We start from the raw sequence: 16497 nt of genomic DNA on the forward strand, positions 1-16497 counted from the left end.
CATGATCTCGGCTCACTACAACCTCCGCCTCCCAGGTTCAAGTGATTCTCCTGCCTCAGCCTCCCGAGTAGCTAGGATTACAGGTGCCCGCCAGCACACCCGGCTAATTTTTTGTATTTTTAGTAGAGATGGGGTTTCGCCATGTTGGGCAAGTTGGACCTCAGGTGATCCACCTGCCTCTGCCTTCCAAAGTGCTGGGATTACAGGCATGAGCCACCGTGCCTGGACAGGAAACTTTTAAAATTTCATTTTCTGTTGACAGCAGCAGAGGTGAGCGCCAGAAAAGACAGTCCATCAGGATATCCTAGGTGTGTGGGAAAGTGGGGTGGAGGAGCACCACTTATTTGCAGATGGCTGTGCAAGACCCGGGAGTGTGGAAAAGAAAGGTGGCCATGTGATGGGGGAAAGTCGGATGCATAACACTTCCGAGAAGACTCTTCCTCTCTCTGCCCTGTTCCTAAGAAGGAATGTTCTTCCTCAACACTCTCCTGGGAGGTGAAGGCAGGACAATGCCAAGGGGCCTTGGGAAGGTGTTCCTGTTCCGCCAAGCCTTCTGAGCTGCATCATTCAGCGCCCCCTCTGTGGGGGCTGTTGCCACCATGGCCTGAGATGAGCATGGTCCTCTGGGGACAGATGAGCTGGCCTCAGTGGTACAGGTGATATACTCTCCCCTCTCCAGGAGAAGCCACATGGCCCCTGATCCTTACTTAGCTGGCTCAGCCTGCAGGGAGGAGATGGGGTCTGAAACACCTGGACCTTCCTCTACTCAAAATATCATAGCCAGGACAGGTGCAGTAGCTCATGCCTATAATCCCAGCACTTTGGGAGGCCGAGGTGGGTGGATCACTTGAGGTCAGGTGTTCGAGACCAGCCTGGCCAACATGGAGAAACCCTGTCTCTACTAAAAGTACAAAAATTAGCTGGGTGTGATGGCACCCATCTGTAATCCCAGCTACTTGGGAGGCTGAGGCAGGAGAATCTCTTGAACTGGGGAGGCGGATGTTGCAGTGAGTGGAGATCGCGCCACTGGACTCCAGCCTGGCCAACAGTGTGAGGCTCTGTCTCAAAAAAAAAAAAAAAAAAAAATTCACATCCAAGCCCCTGGCCTGGCTTTCCTTTTTGCTCCCTTCCATTGACTGCCTCCCTTCGTGGTCTCTCCAGCCCGTTTTCCCATGTTGCCCCACCCAGTTATAGAGTCAGCTGGCCACATCTCTCAAAGGTGCCAAAACTTCCAACTCATGCTCTGAGGAAGGATTCTTAAGAAATAGAAAACTGGACAATCCAAAACTCCACCCATACTGGGTCCTGTCCCTGTCTTGTTGGGAAGAATGTGGGTGGAGAAGGAGGGAAGGAGAGCAAGAGAGCTTCCCCCTTGTGAAGCAAGAGGACCATTGGAGGAGGAGCAGTTGCAGTGCCAAAGGGGACTTTCATCCCTCCGTACCCCTCACAGTGCCCCAGAAACCCCTTCAAAGAAAGATATACTCTCCATACTTCAAGACAGTGCTAGTTACTACAACAGGTAAACCCCCAAATATATTTTGTTTATTTCTCGCTCATTTACCAGTTCATTGCAGGTGTTCTTGGTTGCAGGTGACCTTCCCCCATGCAGTGATTTAGAGATCAGGTTTTTTCCCTTTTGAGGCTCTACCACCCCCTGGTCTATGATCTTCCACACTCATTTAATAGGAGGGGAAAGAGACCCCATGAAAGGCATAACCACGGCTCAAAAGCCTTGGCCTGGAAGTGACACACGTTACTTCTGCTCCCATTCCATTGGCAAGAACGTATCATGGGGCCAAGGGCTCCTGGGAAACGTGGTCCCTGGCTTGGCAACTGCCTCCTAGTGACAATAACACTGTCATGTTGCTGTCCCTGGCACTGAGCTCTGTTGAGTTTTCACCAGTCAGGTGGCCTTGCTTTTAAACTGTGCAGAGCTCTCTGGATGTGAGGAGTTATCTCCCACTCCATCACCAGCATGGTTTCTTACTGTCTCCTCCATTGTTGAGGTTGAACAGGCTCTTCTCCAGCCCTACCCTCCTCCCTCAGCCACCTGGGGTCCCCCTCCTAGTCACTTGCCTAAACCTGACCTCCTCCAAGACACTTTTCAAGGATCTCAGCATCTTCCATTCTCTGGGTACCCTGTTTGCCATAAACACAAGTAGGAACACTGTTTGGGGAACATATGTGCCCCTCTCTCATCTGCTTGCTAATGTTTGGTATTCTTCAACAGAGCACCAAGATCTTCTCCCCACGACCAACAGCAAGACTTCAGATGCGTGTCCCCAACACCAAGACTTCAGATGCGTGTCCCCAACACCAAGACTTCAGATGCGTGTCCCCAACACCAAGACTTCAGATACCTGCACCCTGGGGGAGGGGGCAGATCTGACACACAGGGGAGTGGATGACTGGGGGGTCTTTATAAGTCCTTGCAGAGGGGAGGGAAGGAGAGCAAGGGGACCCTGGGCAGGGGCAGACGAGGGAGCCAGCTGTTGAAAGGGAGGCTTTGGCTATATTTTTCAATCCCAGCTCTATTTTTCAGTCATATGTTGAGCATCTTCAGCTTTTTCTAAACAGACTAATCAAATAGTGTCCACTAATTAAATGCTGATATGGTTTGGCTGTGTCCCCAACCAAATCTCATTTTGAATTGTAGCTTCCATAATTCCCACGTGTTTTGGGAGGGACCTCGGGGGAGATCATTGAATCATGGGGGCAGTTTCTCCCATACTGTACGTCTCACGAGATCTGATGGTTGTAGAAGGGAAACCCCTTTCACTCGCTTCTCTCATTCTCTTTTTGCCTGCCACCATGTAAGACACGCCTCTCGCCTCTGTCATGATTGTGAAGCCTCCTCAGCCACGTAGAATTGTGAGTCCATTAAACCTCTTTTTCTTTATAAATTACCCAGTCTTGGATATGTCTTTATTAGCAGCGTGAAAACAGACTAATACAAATGCCAACCTTGTGCTGAGCACTACTAGCTCTTTTTATAAGCATGGCCTGATTTATCTTCCCAACAACCTAGTGAGGAAGAAACTCTTATTTTATCCCCATTTGGCACAGGAGAAAAGCAAGAGTTGGAGAAATTTAGTAATTTCCCCAAGGTCACATAGCTTCTAGTCATTCTAGAAGAGCTTGGGTTTGAACCTAGGTATCCAACCTCAAAGTCTGCCAGTCCTCTGTGCCTCTGTCTTCTCTTCCCCTGGGATACCCAGCATGGCAGAGGCACTCAATGCTCATTGACTACCCATGTCCTCTTCCACACTTCAGCCTTCCATGCAGTCAGGGTAGGGTCATGAGACAAACTCTGACCAACAGGCTGTGAATGGAAGTGACAGGTGTCATTTCTGAACCGAAACACTGAAGTGCTGGTGTCCAACCCTCCTGTTCTCTCTTGGCCTTTAGTGGCAACCACAGAGGCCATGGTTTGAAATGGTAGAACCACTAGAAGGAAGTAGCCTGTACAAGGAACAGCTAACCTGGACAGTTACCGAACCTGCAGCAGTTTTGTGTGAACAAGAAAAATACACCTTTGTTGTGTCAAGAAGCCGCTAAGATTTGGAGGTAAATGTTTACCTCAGCACCCTATAGCCTCTCCTGACCAATACACCAGAACAGGACACCAGATAGAGTAGGGTTCCACCCAGTTGGTTACTGACAGGGTGGTGCTTGCAGACATTTTGTTTTATATACTTTACAGTGCTCCAGAGTAAGGATGGAACTGAAGGACTTTCTAAAACACAAGTTCCCAGCCGGGCGCGGTGGCTCACGCCTGTAATCCCAGCACTTTGGGAGGCCAAGGTGGGCGGATCACTTGAGGTCAGGAGTTTGAGACCAGCCTGGCCAATATGGTGAAACCCCATCTCTACTAAAAATACAAAAATTAGCTGGGCGTGGTGGCGGGTGTCTATAATCCCAGCTCCTCAGGAAGCTGAGGCAGGAGAATCACTTGAACCTGGGAGGCGGAGGTTTCAGTGAGCTGAGATTGCACCACTGCATTCCAGCCTGGGCGACAAAGTGAGACTCAGTCCAGTCGCAAAACAAAACAAAACGCCAAAACACAACAACAAAAACACCACAAGCTCCCAGAGGCAGGTGGGAGAACACCGAGGGTCTTCATCAGCCCCCTGGGGAGCAGGAGCCCCTGGCCCAGCCTCCCATCCCAGCTTCCCCTCTGCCCTGCATCAAACTTCTCCCTGTTGCTGGTTTCTAGAGCTGTTCCCCTCTGGCATAGCTCCTCTGTCTCCACCCCCAGCAGCCAGCTTCCAGAAGCTGAAGCACAGACATCACTGGCCCCTCCCCAGATGCCGCCAAGTGCCTGGAAGTCTCCCCACGCCCCACATTGTCTTTACTTCACATTGTCTTTCAGATGAGTCCCTGGGGATGTGGAGCTCTTGCGATTCTGCCATCTGATCCTGCAATCCAGGAAATCACCACTTTCTGGCCTCTGAGGACTGGAGAGCCAGTGTGGCAGGCAGGAAGCTCCAGTCTGGGCTGTCCACTGCCAGGTCAGGTCTGGGGAGAAGGTGGAGAGTCCCAGGCCTGGGATGGGCTCCTGGCTGGGGTGGGGAGGGCCAGGACAGCCAGCGTGTTCACTCCTCCCATAGATGGTTCTGCAAACCCTTGCGAAGCCTCTCTGCGCGCCTCGCCCTGTGCTTGGTGCTATGGGAGCACAAAGGCAAGAGATGGTGGCACCTGACTTCCAGGAGCCTCCATCCTGCAGGCCCAAGTAGGATATTAGCTGCAGAGAAACAGAGCAAAGGAACAAATATCAGTCAGGGATTTTTCACTTGCAAGTGATGTGAACCCAGGGCCAGAGTAAGATCTATAGAGAGGCCAGGCGCAGTGGCTCACATCTGTGGTCCCAGCACTTTGAGAGGCCAAGGTGGGCGGATCACTTGAGGTCGGGAGTTTGAGATCAGCCAGGCCAACATGGTGAAACCCTGTCTCTATTAAAAATGCAAAAATTAGCTGGGCATGGTGGCATGCCCCTGTAAACCCAGCTACCCAGGAGGCTGAGGCAGGAGGATTGCTTGAACCTGGGAGGCGGAGGTTGCAGTGAGATTATACCACTGTACTCCAGCCTGGGCGACAGAGGGCGACTCTGTCTCAAAACAGCAACAACAACAACAACACAAAAAAGAAAGGAAAGAAAAGAAGAAAGAAAGAAAGAGAAAGAAAGAAAGGAGGGAGGGAGGGAGGGAAGGAAGGAAGGAAGGAAGGAAGAAAAGAAAGAAAGGAAGGAAGGAAGGAAGGAAGGAAAGAAAGAAACAGAAAAAAAGCCCTGATATAGTTCTGGCTCTGACTGGGTCACAGCCCCAAACCTGAACCTATCCCATAGCAAGCACAGGGTTCGGGAGTGGAGGGGGTGGGAGAAAAGATAGGCTACTCTGACTTAGAGGCCTGGGCCGCATGCGCCTGTCTGGATCCTGGGGGTAGAATCAACTTCTTCTGGACCACATGTCTGAAGGTTGGGGGACAGATATTTCTCACGGAATATTGGGGTGTTTTGATCAGAAGGAGAAAGGATGCTGGGTAGGGTCACAACCAAGGCCTGCTGCTGGTGGGAGAATGGAATATGCCCTCAGAGAAGTATGAACCAAGGGCTGTGGGAATTCAGAAGAGGGAGATGTCATGCCCAGCTGAGGGGATCAAGGAAGGCTTCATGGAGGAGGAGGCATCTGGGTCTTGAAGAATGAGCAGAATTTGAGCATTGGATCTTGTAGGATGGGAGGAAAGGGCATTGTGGGCTCAGGGAATGACGTGAGCAGAAACCTGGAGGTAAGCCCAGAGAGAAGCAGAGGCTGAAGCCGGATGAAGGAAAGGCCTCGAATGCCATACTAAGGGGCATGGATTGAATTTGGGGAGCCAAGGGTGGGATCATCAGATCTGAGCTCCTGGAAGCGCATACTACCCACTCAGGGGCCCGGCTCCCCACCCCCACCTCTGGCCTGCTCTGGGTGCCCACGGATCACTTTTTCTTTCATTCAGCTTAGACAGATCTGGAGTCCTCCAATAGAAACGCTTACTCAGAAAGGGAGGAAAGGTGAAAACAGAAAGTGTGATTACAGACCTTAGCTTTCTCCTGCCAAAGTAGAGAAGCCTGGGTACCTGTGACAGCCCCCCTCTTCTCTGGGCTTAACCTGCCCTCTCCTCTCTGCCTGCTGAGCCCCAGGATAGGTGGGGGCTGTGCTGGGGGTAGATAGCGTGCTCTCCCTGTGGGACCCTCAGGCTCTCCAGGGTCCATTCCCGCCCTGCCCTGAATTGTACTTGCTCTGTAGCTGCCCTGGCTCAGGGCAACAGGGGCACCTCCAATTCTCACCCCCTAAATTCTTCCCCTGACCCTGGAGCCACACTGCTCTTATTATGTCACCAGGAGGTTTTCCCAAGACGTCTGCCAAGAATCCAGTGAAAATCAGCTGCAGGTTGAGTCTGCGCTAGTTCTCAGCCCCTGAAGGGTGAGTAGGGCCATGTTCCAGTCAAAGGTGTGGACTTTGCATTCCACCTCTGCCGCTAAGATGGGATAGAGATGTCACGTAGCCTCCCCGAGCCTCGGTTTTCTCTTCTGCAATAGAGAACTAATAAGCTCCAGCTCACAGGATTTGTTGGAGGATTAAACAGGATCCTGGATGTCACTTACAGGCATGGGACATGTCTGCAATAAGTGGTGACAATGATGATGATGAAGAAGAAGATAATGAAGATGAAGGAACCAGCAGGAGGGGAGACATGGACCAGCAGGGTCTTTTCCTTTGGATTGCTCTGAGCTGGCACCAGGTGTGTGTGAGTCCACATTGACAGGCTGGACAGATGGATGGGCAGGGGGTCAGGACACAGCACAGGGCTGAGGGCAGCACATCTCGAACCACACTCCTAGGCTCTGAGCTCGCCTCACGCTGCTGGACTCCAGAGAACCTCAACATGAACACTCATTATGTCCTCTCTAGCCTGGAGCTTCCCAGATTAAGGAAGGGGTGGCCTCTGGGTCATTCCAGAAAGCCCTGGGATTCAGACTGTGCCAGTGTTTACTCTGGGTGGAGTCCCTCAGCCTCAGCCTCCCCCATCAGTTAGGGGATCCCAATCAGGCTTTTTGGAGGTCAGAAACTGCCAGAAGAGAGGGCTTTTAACAAGGTTTCTACAAACCTTGAGTTTGCTAAAAAGGGCCTGATGGACAGGGTGGGGCAGGAGGGGAAAGTGGGAGGAGGAGGAAGGCTCAGGTCAGGGGTCACCAGGCTTTAATGATCCTCTCTCAGCAAACTAACTTGAGGATGCATTCCAATTGTATTTACTTATTTACGTGAGGAACATAAACTATTACATTAATATATTATGCCCATTATAAAAATATGTATAAAATGAAAAATTTAAGAGATATCAATAGGAAACAAGTTAAACAAATGACATCCCATCCATACAATCAACTATGACTGACCCATTTTTTTAAATGATGTCTTATAACTCGATAATAAGAAGACAAACAACTAAATGTAAAGATGGACAAAACAGGCCAGGTGTCGTGGCTCGTGTCCGTAATCCCAGCACTTTGGGAGGCCAAGACAAGTGGATTGCTTGAGGCCAGGAGTTCAAGACCAGCCTGGGCAACATGGTGAAACCCCGTCTCTACTAAAATTACAAAATCTAGCTGGGCGTGGTGGCAGGTGCCTGTAATCCCAGCTACTTGGGAGGCTGATGCAGGAGAATCGCTTAAACCCAGGTGGCAGAGGTTGCAGTGAGTCAAGATTGTGCCACTACCCTCCAGCCTGAGCAACAGAGCAAGACTTCCCCACCCCCAACTCCCGCTGCAAAAAAAAAAAAAAAAAAAAAAAAAAAGACAAAAGACTTTAATTGACATTTTTTTCAAAGAAAATATATGGGCTGGCATGGCTCAATATACTGTGGCACACGCCTGTAATCCCAACACTTCAGGAGCCGAGGTGGGAGGATCACCTGAGGCCAGAAGTTTGAGACCAGCCTGGTCAACAGAGCAAAAATCCCATTTCTACCAAAAAAAAAAAAAAAAATTAGCCGACACAGTGGTGTGTATCTATAGTCCCAGCTACTCAGGAGACTGAGGCAGGAGGATCTCTCAGGCTCAAGGAGCTCAAGGCTGCAGTGAGCTATGATCGTGCCACTGCACTCCAGCCTGGGTGACAGAGGAAAACCGTGTCTCTCTCCTAATAATAATAATAAGAAGAATGGTTAATCAGCACACAAAAATGTTCAATTTAATTTGTTATTAGAAAAATGCAAATTAAAACCACAATGAGATACCATTTCAGACCCACCAGAATGGCTATAATCAAAAAGACAGATAATAATAACAAGAGTGGTGGAGAATGTGGAGAAAGTGGAAGCCTCATCCATTGCTGATGGGAATGTAACATGATGCAGCCACTTTGGAAAACAGCTTGGCAGTTTCTTAAAAAGTTAAATAAAAACTACCCAAGAGAAGTAAAAACATGCGGCCACACAAACACTTGTACGTGAATGTTCATAACAACATTGTGCATTTTAAAAACCCTGTAAACATCCAAATGTGCAAAGGCTGGTCACTGGATAAACAAAATGTGAAATATCCATTCAGTGTAATACTACTTAGCAATAAAAAGGAACAAACTGGCTGGGTGAGGTGGCTCACATTTGTAATCTCAGCACTTTGAGAGGTCGAGGCAGGTGGATCGCCTGAGGCCAGGAGTTTGAAACCAGACTGGCCAACATGGTGAAGCACCATCTCTACTAAAAATACAAAAATTAGCCAGGAGTAGTGGTGCATGCCTGTTGTCCCAACTACTTGGGAGACTGAGGCACGAGAATTGATTGAACCTGGGAGGTGGAGGTTGCAGTGAGCCGAGATCGCACCACTGCACTCCAGCCTTGGTGACAGAGTGAGACTCGGTATCAAAAAAAAAAAAAAAAAAAAAAAGGAACAAACTTCTTCAACGAGCTATGACATAGATGAACTTCAAAAATATTATGCTCAGTGAAAGAAGCTAGACACAGAAGATCACATATTGTATGCTTCCATTTATATGAAATTTCCAGAAAAAAACCTGTAAAGAAAGCAAATCCATCATTGCTGGAGCTGGGATGGGTGTGAGGATTCACTGCAGATGGATCCAATAGGCCTTTGGGGGATGATGGCAATGTTATAACACTGGCTTCTGGTGATAGTTGCCCAACTCTATACATTAAAAAAAAAACTTTTGAACAGTACATTTACAATGGATGTGTTTTATGTAAATTATATCATATCTCAATGAAGTTGTTTAAAAGAAAACAAAATGAGGAAGCTTGTTAGGTACTGGTTTAGAAAGGTCTCCAAGTTTTTTTTTTTTTTTTTTGAGATGGAGTCTTGCTCTGTCACCCAGGCTGGAGTGCAGTGGCGTGAACTCTGCTTACTGCAACCTCTCTCTTCCTCCCAGGTTCAAGTGATTATCCTACGTTAGCCTCCCCAGTAGCTGGGATTACAGGCATCTGCCACCACGCCCAGCTAACTTTTGTATTTTTAGTAGAGACGGGGTTTCAACATGTTTGTCAGGTTGGTCTCGAACTCCTGATCTCAGGTGATCCACCCATCTCGGCTTCCCAAAGTGTTAGCATTACAGGTGGGAGCCACCATGCCTGGCCTCCAAGGTGTATTTTTTAAATGGAAAAACAAAGCGCAGAATGTGCTACCATTGTGGGGGTTTTTTTGTTTTTGTTTTTGTTTTTTTGTGTGTGTGTGTGTGATGGAGTTTTGCTCTTCTGCCCAGGCTGGAGTGAAGTGGGATAATCTCGGCTCACTGCAACCTCCGCCTCCCAGTTCAAGCAATTCTCCTGCCTCAGCCTCCCGAGTAGCTGGGATTATCAGTGCCTGCCATCACTCCCAGTTAATTTTTTTTTTTGAGACAGAGTCTCACTCTGTTGCCCAGGCTGGAGTGCAGTGGTACGATCTCGGCTCATTGCAAGCTCTGCCTCCCGGGTTCATGCCATTCTCCTGCCTCAGCCTCCTGAATAGCTGGGACTACAGGTGCCCGCCACCACACCTGACTAATTTTTTGTATTTTTTAGTAGAGACAGGGTTTCACCATGTTTGCCAGGCTGGTCTCGAACTCCTGACTTCAAGTGATCCGCCCGCCTCAGCCTCCCAAAGTACTGGGATTACACGTGTGAGCCACCGTGCCCAGCCCCATAGTGTTTTTAAAAGAGGAACGGGTATGTATATATATACTTTCATGCAGATTTACATGTATATGTTTATAATTACACATGCCTATATGGATTTGCACAGATGCTCTGGAAGGATACACAAAAACTGGTGAGACTAGGTGTTTTGGGTGAAGCAAGTGGATGGCTTGCAGGCCAGGAGTGGGAGAGTGACTTTTGCACCTTTATGGTTTTTCCTTTTAATTTTGGTAAAATGCACATAACAAAGTTTACCATCTTAGCCATTTTTTAAGTGTACAGTTCAGTGGTGCTAAGTACATTCGCCTTTTGGTACAACCATCACCACCATCCATTTCCAGAGCTCTTTTCATCTTGTGAAACTGAAACTCTGTACCCGTAAAAGAACTTCAGTTCCTCTCTCCCTAGGTTCCTGGCACTCCCGTTTCTCTGTAAAGAAGCCTGTTCCAGACACCTCATATAGTGGAATCACACAGTATTCGTATTTCTGTAACAAGCTGCTTTCATGGGGCACAATGTCCTCAAAGGTTCACCCATGTGGTAGCATGTGACAAAAGCGCCTTCCCTTTTAAGGCTGAATAATGTACGTGTGGGCCACATCTTGTTTATCCATTCATCTTTCCATAGATATTTGGGCTGCTTCCACCTTTTGGCCAATATGAATAATGCTGCTATGAACATGGGTGTACAAATATCTCTTCCAGATCTTTGTATCTTTATTTATTTTATTTGTCAAGACGGGGATCTCCCTCTGTTGCCCAGACTGCCCTCGAACTCCTGGTCTTAGGCGATCTTCCTGCCTCAGCCTCCCAACGTGCTGAGGTTACAGGCGTGTGAGGCACCGCGCCCGGCCGCTTTCCTTTTTTAAAGCATATTAAGGTACTACCTATTTGAAAATAAACTTAAACGTAGAAGGACGAAGTACAAATAAATACAAACGGAAGGTGTACAGTTTCTTCCCATATCCCTTACCAAGGTCCCAGCGGGCAGGGCAGCAGCCGGCTCGCCCGCGCAGGGGGTCCCTGCTCAGCCGGGAGGAGCCCTCGCCTGCCCGCCGCCCACCCGTTCCCCGCCGATTGGCCGGGCCGCATTCCTGCGCGCTGCCCGCGGCCACCCCGGTGACTCACGGTGCAGGCAGCCCAGGAACGCCCGCTCGCGGGATAAGGCTGCGGCTCGCCCGGCCACGTCCTGAGGCCTGCAGCCGCTGGCTTTCCTATTTGGAAACTCCTTAGACGCCTCCGCTTCCAACAAGCTGGTCTCCTCCCTGGCCCCCAGCAGGCAGGGAAGCCTGGGGACAAAGCGCCCTCTCTTTCTGTGCGTGGATTCGCAGGCCTGATCTCCTGAGGAACCACGTCCACCTCTCCTCAGTTCCAGAATCCCCAAAAGCCTGAAAACCGAGCTTACAGGATGGCGAAGTCTGACCTGAACCAACCTGAGATTAAGTTGCAGTTTTACTTATCCGGCTGCACGTGAATATTTATATGTTTGCTGAGGGGGAAAAAAAAGAGAGAAAAAAGTACATGTTTGATTACAAGAATGCGGTCCCAGGTACCCTGAGGGTGCCATCTATACACGCACCAAATTTTGTTTCTAAAATCTAAATAATTCTGAATTCCAAAGCACATCTGGCCCCAAGATTTTAAGTAAGAACCTGTGGGTCTGTGTTATACCCATTTTACAGAGTAGCCCAGGCTCAGAGAGGTCAAGTCACAGACCAGAACAAGCTAGTGGGTCTAAGTCCGAGTTCCTGTCTTCCTCACCGGGCCGCCCAAGGCTCTGCCCACCCTGTGTGTCCCACTCCCTCTCCTGTCCTTCCTCTGGGAAGCTCTCCTTGTCCACTACAGCCAAAGACATCATCCTTCTTGGCAAACGACCTTTCCCCCTCTTTGGTCGCAGAGCCAGGCCCAGTGCCTACCGCTTACGGGCAGTTGTTGGGAGACAAGAAATCTCAGTGACTAAGCCCAGACTCAGGGCTCCAGCTCCCCAGGCCCTAGCCTTGGTTTGGCCACTTTTCAGCTGTGTGACCTTGGGCAGGTTACCTAGCGCTTCTGTGCCTCAGTTCCCGCATCCATAAAAGGGCATAATAATGATATTATTATTATTAATATTTTCACACCTCAGCCAGGAGTGGTGGCTCACACCTGTAACCCCAGCATTTTCAGAGGCCAAGGTGGGTGGATCACTTGAGGTCAGGAGTTTGAGACGAGCCTGGCCAACATGGTGAAACCTTGTCTCTACTAAAAATACAAAAATTAGCCAGGTGTGGTGGCACGCGCCTGTAATCCCAGCTACTCTGGGAGGCTGAGACAGGAGAATCACTTGAACATGGGAGGCAGAGGTTCCAGTGAGCCAAGATCGTGACACTACACTCCAGCCTGGGCGACAGAGCAAGATTCCGTCTCAAAAAAAAAAAAAAATTAAGGGGGCCTGAGCCCACCCCAAACCACCCACATTCTCTCCCCATTTCGCTTGTGAATGAAGCAAGTGAGGAGGTGGCAGATCTAGCTGCGGACAGGCCCAGCCTGAGGTCGTGGTGGATCCGGGCCGACCCCACCCGCATCTTTAAGAACACGTCCTGGGCATTCGTCCAGCCAGCAGACTGCTGTTGGGGGCTACGAGAAAGAGCTTGGGGTGAATAATCTCTCTGCTGATGCCAGGGGAGCAGAGGACCTTCAAGATCACCTGACCTGACATTAGGTGGATAAGAAAACTGAGTACTCAGGAGGGAGGTGGCCTATGAAACTCACAGAAATCTTTCCTGGGGGAGCAGCCACCAAAAGCCAGTCCAGAGTCCCTGCCCCACCCCCACCCCTACCCCCTGGGGATGGTGTTAAAGGAGAAGGACCCAGTGAATTCAGGCCCTGGGAGTTCACAGCCCTCCCTACTACCCAACTGGGAATCCCCGTCGGGAGAGGGGGTTATCTGGGAGGCCTCCTTTCTCCCACATCCCCCATGCAAGTTTCAGTGTGTTTCAGGCCCTAGGCTGGGGCCACCAGGCCTCTGTCTGCCTCCCTGAGCAGGAGAGTCACTGAATGTCAACCTCAAACAAATGAGAAAGCTGGCCTTGGACAAGTTTCACTTCCCAAGGGCTGTGGCGGCTACAATCTGGGCAGCGGCATCCCCAGTGCACCCTCACCAGTTCCTTGCGAAACCCCACGGGGCTCAGTGAATGCAGGACCCTCCTTCTCCCTTCTCCCTGGCCCCAGGGATTGATCCAGGCCCCCAGCAGGGGAGAAGGGGCCTCCTGAGCATGTTCATCTCCAGCCCACAGAGCCCCCCTTCCAACCCAGCAGTGCTCCAGCCTCTGCATGCCCAAGCTGGGGTGTCCATGCCAGACAGGACAACACTTTGACCTTCTTAGCATGTCTCCTCTCTGTTCCATCCCCATCCACACAACCACTGCCTTAACAGAGACCCTCTCCTCTCTTTCCCTGCAGCCTGGCAGCATGTGGAGTCCTACTGTGTAGACTCTGTCATCAGACACACCACATTCACCTTCTGATGCCACCACCCCTAACTGTTTGGCAGTTCTAAATGTCTGCAAATTATCTGGCATCAAGAACTGAAGCCTGGCCGGGCGCAGTGGCTCACTCCTGTAATCCCAGCACTTCGGGAGGCCAAGGCGGGCATATCACTTGAGGTCAGGAGTTTGAGACCAGCCTGGCCAACATGTCGAAACCCCATCTCAACTAAAAATACAAAAACCAGCTGGGTATGGTAGCATGTGCCCGTAATCCCAGCTACTCGGGAGGCTGAGGTAGGAGAATCACTTGAACCTGGGAGGCAGAGGTTAGCAGTGAGCCAAGATCACACCATTCCATTCCAGCCTGGGTAATAGAGTGAGACTTTGTCTCAAAAAAATAATAATTATAAAAATAAAAAAGAACTGAGGTCTGTGTCTTTTTACCTCAAGGCCGGCACAAGACCTTTTCTCCTGGGTCTATCTGGCTCTTCAATCCCAAACCCTTTGCTTTTTATAAGCCCTCAGACTCCCTCAGGGCGGTCAGCACTTGTGGAGTCATCTTATTTATTTATTTTGTGGGTTTGGCAGTTACATGGGAGTTGTATTTATATTTTAATCAGTATCTTTGGTTATTTTCACTTTAGGAAAACATTTATTTATTTATTTAGATTATTTATGGGTTGACTTTTCTTTTTGCTGTTGTTTTTGTCTTTGTTTTTTGAGACAGTCTCGCTCTGTTGCCCAGGCTGGAGTGCAGTGGTACAATCTCAGCTCACTGCAACCCCTGCCTCCTGGGTTCAAGGAGTTCTCCTGCCTCTGCCTCCTGAGAAGCTGGGGTTACAGGTGTGTACCACCATGCCTGGCTAATTTTTGTACTTTTTGAGAGACGGGGTTTTGCTATGTTGGCCAGGCTGGTCTTGAACTCCTGACCTCAAGTGATCTGACCAACTTGGCCTCCCAAAGTGCTGGGGTTATAGGGGTGAACCACTGTGCCCAGCCTATTTGTATTTATTTTGAGACAGGGTCTTATTGTGTTACCCAGGCTAGAGTGCAGTGGCAGGATCACAGCTCACTGTAGCCTGGAACTCCTGGACTCAAGGGATTCTCCCACCTCAGCCTCCGGAGGAGCTGGGACTACAGGTGTGTGTAATCATATCCAGTTAATTTTTAAATTTCTTTTTTGTAGAGATTGGGGGGTGTCTCACTATGTTACCCAGGCCGGTCTTGAACTTCTGAACTCGAGCGATCCTCTTGCCTCAGTCCCCCAAAGTGCTGGGATTACAGGCGTGAGCCACTGCACCTAGTGGTCTGTGATTTTTAAACCACGTTGGCTCTTTTTACTATTTAGCTCTCTTCCCAGTAGAGTGTGATCTCCATGAAGGCAAGGAGGTTTCTTTGCATTGTAATCTGCTGCATTCTCAATGCCTACAACAGTGCTTAATAAACATTCCCTGAATGCATAAGTGAATGGATGAATAACATGCCCATTACTGTAGGGCCAAAACTGGCCATAGACTGGGCACTGCTCTCTCCTCTGTGAAATGGAAGCTGTGGCACTGCCTACCCATCAGGGGTGTGGTGAGGTCACTGGAAAGGGTGACCTAATATGTTGCTAATGCTCAGATGGGGATTACTGGGAGTGTTGGGTTTCTCAGTTGTCACAGGGCCACTAAGCGAGTCCCTCCATCTGGAAAGACAAATCCAGGCTTCCTGTTGCCCCTGGCCCAGACTCCATGAAGACACCCAACCTGTGAGCTTCCTTGGAGATCCCATACTCCCTCCCGGTTTGTACCCCAGTTCCACTCTGGCCCACTGATCACTTGTTGAAATCCTGGAGTTTCAGGACCAGGTCTCATCCCCTTTATCCCAGGGTCTATCCCCACTCTGCCCAGCGCTGGAGAATGGACAATGAGTTGTTTGGAGAGTCCCCTGAGATGACCTGATAAGAAGGAAGAAAGAAAGAAAAGGGGGGAGGTGAGGGGAGGGGACGGGAGTGGAGGGGACGGGAGGGGAGAGGAGAGCAAGAGCAAGAGCCAAGACAGTGGCTCACGGGCCAGTGTCTTCTCATTTCCTGCCCAGAAGGTAGGAATCTCATACCGGGCCTATCAAGACAGAGGAAATGCTGACGTTAAACAGGCCCCACCTGCACACACAGACGAGGTAGCGGTGGCCCTCTGGGAGGCACCTGCTTTCTCTTCAAACAGAGCAGAGAATGAGGGGCTCCTGGTGGTTAATACAGAGCCCCAGGCTCCCCCAACCCTCCTGATGGTTGAAGAGCAGTTTCTGTGCCGTTAGGTGGCGCCTCTCTGATGCCTGCAGGGATTGTCTACAAAGGAACAGGGCTGAAGGGATGGGGCCTGCCCGCTGTGCCTTTCAGCTGTTTACACCTGGGTCTGCCCCGGAGTGTGAAGGAAGGGAGTGAACTGGGGGAGACTAGTGTTGTTGGCCTGGAAAGACCTGGGCAAAACTCAATTTGAGCAGTTTGGGAGTTCAAGGCCGTCCTAGAAAAGCTAGCCCGTGCTAACAGCTAGTTAACTTTTCACCCTCCTTTGGACCCTCCCTCCCTCCAGTGTTGTCTGCCACCTACAACCCACCATCTCCACATCCTTCTCTTACCCCCACCTCCCACTCCTGGCCCTGGGGGGAAGCGTTCCAGCAGCACTGTTCAGAGGAAGCACCTCATTGCCAGGACGTGGAGGTAGGCCAATTCCAAACCCCTTCTTCCTTCAACCCTTGGCTGCTGCTGCTTTTTTTTTTAAGAGGCAGTGTCTTGCTCTGCCACCCAGGCTGGAGTGCAGTGGGGGTGATCAAAGCTCACTGCAGCCTTGAACTCCTGGGCTTAAGCAATCCTCCTACCTCAGCCTCCT

The 16497-nt window shown here is 50.1% G+C and overlaps 1 protein-coding gene across 1 annotated transcript in view; it reads right to left on the reverse strand.

Annotated features, from left to right (window-relative positions):
* Positions 1–11193: 11193 nt before the first annotated feature.
* The window catches only part of LOC105510417 (rho GTPase-activating protein 27-like), a 51796-nt gene continuing 46492 nt past the window's right edge, over positions 11194–16497 (reverse strand). Inside the window, exon 15 of the mRNA XM_011940179.1 lies at positions 11194–11431. Coding sequence (XP_011795569.1) covers positions 11194–11431 — 238 coding nt within the window. The remainder of the gene's footprint in view (positions 11432–16497) is intronic.

This window comes from Colobus angolensis, unplaced genomic scaffold (genome assembly GCF_000951035.1).
Source record: "Colobus angolensis palliatus isolate OR3802 unplaced genomic scaffold, Cang.pa_1.0 Scaffold187, whole genome shotgun sequence".
NCBI classification, from domain to species: domain Eukaryota; kingdom Metazoa; phylum Chordata; class Mammalia; order Primates; family Cercopithecidae; genus Colobus; species Colobus angolensis.